General features: G+C 46.8%; 1 protein-coding gene across 1 annotated transcript in view; it reads right to left on the bottom strand.

Annotated features, from left to right (window-relative positions):
- Positions 1-6,953, bottom strand: part of MYO5B (myosin VB) — a 134,744-nt gene that overhangs the window by 103,674 nt on the left and 24,117 nt on the right. Inside the window, exons 5-7 of the mRNA XM_035903088.1 lie at positions 5,814-5,970; positions 3,112-3,255; positions 2,099-2,180 (exon numbers count right to left, since the gene is read on the bottom strand). Coding sequence (XP_035758981.1) covers positions 2,099-2,180; positions 3,112-3,255; positions 5,814-5,970 — 383 coding nt within the window. The remainder of the gene's footprint in view (positions 1-2,098; positions 2,181-3,111; positions 3,256-5,813; positions 5,971-6,953) is intronic.

The following is a 6,953-nucleotide window of genomic DNA, read 5'->3' as shown; positions in this document are numbered from 1 at the left end:
ACGCTTTCTTTAACCATCCTTTTCCGGCTGATATACCTGTAGAATCCCTTCTTATTATTCTTTGCATCCCTAGCCAAGTTTAGCTCCAGCTGCGCCTTGGCCTTCCTGACCCCATTCCTACACAACCGGGGCGTGTCCCTGTACTCGTCCCAGGATGCCTGTCCCTGCTTCCCCTGCCTGTGCAGTTCCCTCTTCCTCCTTAGTTTGACCAGCATCTCTTGTCTCAGCCATGCCGGTCTCTTCCCTTCTTTGCCCGATTTCTTACACCTAGGGATCGAGAGGTCTTGTGCTCTGTGGATCACAAGAAGAAGAACGCAGCTGGAGACTGACACGCACTGGCAACATAAAATTTTTATTAGAAATGACCCAAGAAGGCTTCCTTGTGGGCTAACAGCCCCAGCACCCACCATCTCCAGCTGTTGCCATTACACGTTCTCCCTTGAGACAGTGAATCAAGTCGAGAGCCACAGTCACAGCAGCATAAAGATGTCCTGGATGATGCACCAGGAGAGCAGGGAGCTCTCAGCCTTCAGCCTGCCCGTCACCACAAATACAGATGATGTTTTTAGAGAGCCACATTGAAAAAGACTGAGGTTTCCTCCAATCTACACATTCCCAAGATAAAGGTAGTTTCACGGCTGGAGCTCTCCCACATCAACTCATCTCCCAGACTGGGTTGAAATAATTTATTTCTGAATTTTAAGATGCCAGCAGACATCATCATTACTCGAGTATCTCTGCAAAAATGAAGTGCATAACCCAATGGCAGAAACTTTTGAAAGTGCTCAAAGAGATGTGCTTTGATGGTAGCTGAGAAGCCACTGTCAAAGGGATGTCATTTTGGGACCCTTGGAGACCGAAAGGAGCCCCAGGCCCATCACAAGCTTTGACCTAGGTTTCACACTACGGCCGGTGCACAGTCAATCATGCAAAACCTTCACCTCGCACACAGATGTCCTGGGACAGATGCTAAGATTAAGCCTAGACAGTCTCAGAAGTTACCCTGTGCCTTAGAAAATTCATGGATGGGGTTGCCTGGTTTAGTGTCACTGGGCAGAGTATGGACTACAACTGGGTAATGCACCGAGGCTTACTGGTGACAACAGGACAAGAACAGGAGTGCTTCCATTTCAGCACCAGCACTCGGTAAGTGCCACCAACATGCCTACGGCAACCCAAAAAGTCGTTAACACCAGCCCAGAACTACCCAGAAACCAAAAGCCTCTCTCTCAATCTACCACTTCTCTGTAGCCACGATGGAAACCTCTGCGAGACTCTGCAGTGGCAAGATGCTCTGCACTGGGATCACAACCTGCCTTCCTCGCCATTTTAAATACTTAAAAACATGTTTTAAGCCTCACTGCTCTTTTTAAGCAACAGCAAATATTTGAGATCAAAAATTAATTACACCACGTCTCTGTACCCCCTGCTGCAAGTGAAAAACCTCTTATTCAGGTGTCTTACAGAGGTTTTGCTGCAAATCCTGGGGAAAAAAAAAAAAACAAACCAAAAAAAACCAAAACAACAACTCAGGACACAGCCCAGGAGTTAACCACTGAAAAAATATAATGGATTCAAAGGACACAACTTCTGCCAAGCCTCTGGCCAGATCAACCCATGCTCACAGTTCATTTAAAAGACAGACCTTTACGCACGTTTCGTACAATATTAACACATGATCTCCCTGCATCAGCTGGCAGCTACCACGGGCTGCGGTTCACTGTGTTTCTGCATGCAGTTTCTACAACATACCCAGGCATCTTCCACCACGACTGACCCCCAGCAACAGCTCCTGCCCACCAGCAGCGCTTGCAGGAGCCTAACAGCACCTTCAAGTGCTTTCTGCAGCAAGCTGCCACACAGCAGAGGTGATGAGAGCTGGCGTCTCATATCCAAGCTCATCCCTGGAGATGGCATGAGCAAACCTGTGGTCCACTGGGGAGAAGCAGCCCTTCAAGCTCATCTCCCTTTACCTCCTCCCACTGAACAGGCACACACAACCTCATCGATGACCTGCATTTCTAACCCCACAATGTTTTCCTGTTGCCATCACACCTAGGCAGCAGCTTCTGGTGCACAGAGAGGTAGAATTACTTACTTAGTCCAAGGTCTTTGAATTCTGGAAGACTTGCTGAGGCACAAAGCTGATAGAAGATGTGGTAGTTGCGCTCATCCTCTGCCTATGGGGAAAACGCTGAGTTACCAGAGGCACAAAGAGGTTACAGCAGTGCTCCCACCCTCAGTCCAGTGCCTGCCGAGCCCAGGGCCATCTTGACCCCATTCCTTGCTTCCCACCATCAAGACCCCCTTGGTGCCACCAAGACAACAGGGACCTTGTGCCACCTGGAAAAAAGGGGGTGCCAAGCCTTGCCCTGACCGAAGTACATTGCCCATCTTGCAAATGAAATAACTAACTTTATATTACCTTCCAAAACCTTATCGCTCTCTGGGATAATTGGGCTAAGTTAACTAGGAAGCACCACACTGCAAACCAACAACAACATTAACAGAGGTGGTCTCCACTCGTGGCTTCCCAACGTTGTTTGGTTTTAGGATTTTTGTAGTTGGGGTTTTTTTGATGGAAGGACAAAAGTTTTGCAGATGCTTCCAAGTTAGATATCAAGCACCAAAAAAGAAAGCTTGTCCTGAGCCCTGCACAAGAAACCCACAGGACGTGCTGCAGCACAGACATCAGCCTCCTCAGCCTTTCTCCTGCCTCTCCTCCATCTTCAAAACAAAAGACTGTTGCCTGCAATTTATTCTTCCTGGCTTTTTAAGAGGTTCAGTAAAAATCTCAGCAGCTGCCCAGAGAAAGGCTTTCCACCCCTGCCCAGCAGCCAGGCCAGATGGCTGGAGAGAGGTGGCTCCAGGCTCAAGGTGGATTGTTCTCTCCACCTCAGGGCTCCAGGTACATATTCCTCCAGGATGAGGTCACCAGGTTGGGACCATCAAGAACAAATGCAAAAAACTGAGCCTAAAAGACACATCTGGAAGCTGTGTCCACCAGGAAAGCTAATTTTTTTTTTAAAGCCATTTTTTCAATCCAAAGACCCAGACTATTAAATTGCCAGAGTACAGCACCCAAAAGAAAAGAAAATCACGACTCCTCACCTGGAATACAACTCGTGATTTTTCCAACAAATATGTCCTCATGTTGGCACCAATAATGTGGTATCTTTTATCAAAGCCAATCTGAATGTATTTCCCAAAGCGACTGCTGTTGTCGTTCCTTGTTGTTTTGGCATTTCCGATTGCCTGCATAAAACAAAGTTAAACATTAATTTTTACATTTAATTTTTTTAATTTTTTTTAATGTTTAAATTCATAATCAGTGTTACATAAATAGTCATGGGAGGATTTGAGGAAAACCCCTTCCCAGAAGCAGAAGGCAGAGCAATGACGTGACTTTGGGGAGGACTCGTACTGTACAAATACTCATTTCTGTTTCTATGCGGTTTTCTTCCGTAAAAATGCTGGAAACACCGTATTTTCAGTAATTAGACCATCTACATCCCAACAGCCACAGCACTCCTATTTTGCCTTATAGGAAGCCCCCACCTTCGTTCACCAAAAGTCAACATCAGCAGCTCTCCTGGAGGGTACGTGGGTGACAAAGCCCTGTGAGAGGGAGGGGAACCAGCTGCATTCCATCTCCAGAAGTTCAGGCTTCATTCCATGGATTTGGTGTCACGCCCAGAGGCCCTCCAAGCCTCTTCAGGGCCTACCTGGCATCTCCTGAACAGGTAATGCTGCCACACACAGTGGCAGAAGGGAGAGAAGAGAATCCAGCCCATGTGCAAATGTCAGGGGTGCAGCACTGCAAAGGCGGGAATCCCTCAAGCAACCAAAGAAGCAATTTGTGATGATGCAAGAGGACCAAAGAAAGACAGTATTCCCATTCATGGCTACACTAGCCTCATTTTCTACTACCCTTCCCCTGCCATGCAATAAGCCTCAAGCAAGCACAGGAAAAGTGATTGAAGGGGATAGGCACGTACAGAAAAGAGCCCTTGTACACCTCTCTAAGGCTGGCTGCCTTTCCCAGACCACCTCAGCAAGCCCTACCTGCTCCCTGCCCCATCCATCCACCACCGACCCAATTCCTCTGCTAGCTAACGCACCTCTTTCCCCCCAAGCCCATTTATGTACCCCTTTCCTGCAACTCACCCATCCCCATCGCTTACAGCGCTCCCAGACCCACAGCCCCCACTTCCCACCTCCAGTCCTCCAGCATGCATCCCAGAACATACATAAAAGCAACAGGGCAGAGGCACAGCACACATTCTCCATTTCTGCCCAGAGCCCAACACCCATCCCCCAGGGAAATACAAGGTTCACAAACTGCGATAGCAAACGCTACAACTGGATATTTTACAATCCAGAATTACCAGCATCACCTTATCTTCAATTCCTTGTCTATAAAGTAGAGATACCTGCCCCGGGGACATTATGTCCCATACATCAAACACTGTGCACCTCATTGCTAAGGGCTATTTCATGACACGCACATCCATCTACTCCATCTTCACACTTAAACTTTGGGTTTTTTGCAAACCAGGCAGTTCTCTTTATGGTTTTTGCATGAGCAACGTTCTCAGCAATTTCCAATACAGACAGACAGGTTCCCTGGCCCCAGCACTTAGAAATTACATCCAGAACTGAACACAGGCAAGAAAATTAGAGCAATAAAACTATGGGGTCATATAGAAGAATAGCACGCACTATGAAGTTTTCCTTGGGTGCTTTTAAGTGTTCTCAGGTATTGCAGCTACATTTCACAGAGGCACAGGAGATGGGTGAGGAAAGGAGTAAAACAGCACGAAGCCCACGCTGCGGCAGATCGAGTGTCCTCTGCCAGCCGTACAATTTCATGGTTTTTCATACTGCTCATCTGCACCATCATCACGTGCTTTACCATTCCAGCTTGCACCCACGTCAGGCAGCATGATGCTAGACCATGCGTACTGCCTCTCAGGCTGGGGTGGCCTTGGTTTTCATCCTGGATCAGCTACCATCTCCGTGTCTATTAGACAATGTGGCCATGAGGCACCATGATAGGAAGCCTCCCTGCAGGTTAAGCCAAGCCTAAGTTTAAGCACTATGCTCCACTACAGCGGCACTGCTAGCTCCTGCCTTTAAAAGAAAGTCACACAAAGTGCCTAACTGACTTTGGAAAAGCTCAAACCTCCTCTTCATACCAACTTGGGTATTTTGCAAATGAAGGACTCCAAAATCTGTTTGGAAAATGGGATTTAGGCACTCAGACATTTATTTTCACCATCTGGTCATGGTGCACTGAAACAAAGCAGCTTTCCATTTCTTCTATATTTGTAAAAGGAAATTTCCCTATAATGGGACTTGTTATTCTCCTATAGGATTGATAGCAACAGAAAATTAACAAAAATAAAACTGCACCAAAATACCTCAAATAGATTAAGTAATCACTTTCTCTTCTATTTCATGCCTATACCACAATGCGGTGGCAAGAGGAGGAGGAAGATGAAGATGATAAAATACTAATGGTGCCAACAGCACCACTCAGGCTCTCCGCTCCAGAGCCCTGGTCAAAGCCCAGCTCTGGGAGCCGCGCTGGGGATGCATGAGCTCAGCTTCAACACCATCGGAGGAGCAACTGGGGTGGGCTAAGTGGAGGCTATCAGTGCATTTCTGCATTTTCAGTCCAGCTCAGGACTGCTGTGAGGCTGCAGATCAGGTCTGGCTCACAAGCCCCTACAGCTCTCACTGTTTTTGTGACTTTGGGAGAGACGCAGTGATCGCTGCAAGAAGGACAAAGGAAATTACGCAGCTTTTACCTCCATAATCGGGCTTGACGCAAGGACTTTGGCTTCAATGTTGGTCTCACTGGCAGAACCACCAACGGTTGCAAAGAAGCGCATGGCATATTTGGCGGAGACCGTCTTTCCAGCACCCGACTCCCCGCTCACGATGATGGACTGGTTCTTCTCATCCCTGTTGCGGCAGAGAAGAAAGGTTTTTGTAAGGTAATCCATTTTCTTGTTAAAGTTCATTTGCATCACACAACAGTCTTCCATCTTCACACATCTACGTCTCCCTCGCCTTGCTACCACCTACATTATGGATGCTGGATTTATTCTGGACTCTATCGAAATAACGGTGAATAATATACAATTGTGATAAACCTCAGCTAAAACATAAAGGACGCACTGAACATCTCCAGAACATCTCCAAGGGCTTGCAGAGACAGGAGGAGATGAACCCCTGCGTGAAATGCTGCTGCTGCTTTCTTCACCCCTGGAGCACATAGCCCAGCATAGGGAAGCCCATTCCTTACACACCACAATAACAAACCTCTGCTGCTTGACATTTGCCTGAAGAACTATTAACAGGCATTGGCTGAATATCAGCTTCTAATATTATATCTTTATTTCCACACACCCCCGCCCCCAACACCTTCATTCAAGCATTTCAGGTTGTGCTCAACAAAATACAGGTAATTTGTTGTGAAACTTGCTCAAGTAGCCTGTTGCTGAGCTATTAAAACATAGATACCCAGAAAGGTTCCTCTACGCTCAAAATATGTTAAAAATATTGAAGTTGTGACATCAAGAACCCTAAAATTAGGAAATAGCAGAAGTCACCCGATTCCCTATGCAATCAGTATTTTCACGCATATCCCGACATCTGGTTAAAATTTTGACAGCAGCAACACAAAGCACATCTCTGACATCAGACTGGCACCATCTGTTCCTCCCCAAATCCTGTCAAATTGTAAGTCACTGCTCCAAAGTGCAGAGGTACTTCTGGGACCACAAAAAAGACGATAAAGAGTTTAAAAGCAATTCCTGGTAGACATCGCTAAGTAAAGTTTGTTCAGCTCCTGAAGCTTTGCAAAACAAAGTAGTTTTTAAGAAGTACTCGCGTCCAGCTCTGGAGCCCTCAGCACAAGAAGGACATGGAAGTGTTGGAGCGGG

The sequence above is a fragment of the Egretta garzetta genome, unplaced genomic scaffold (genome assembly GCF_000687185.1).
Source record: "Egretta garzetta isolate BGI_Z169 unplaced genomic scaffold, ASM68718v1 scaffold179, whole genome shotgun sequence".
Taxonomy (NCBI): Eukaryota; Metazoa; Chordata; class Aves; order Pelecaniformes; family Ardeidae; genus Egretta; species Egretta garzetta.
The sequence above is the reverse complement of the archived record's forward strand: the minus strand, read 5'-3'. Positions and strand labels throughout refer to the sequence as shown.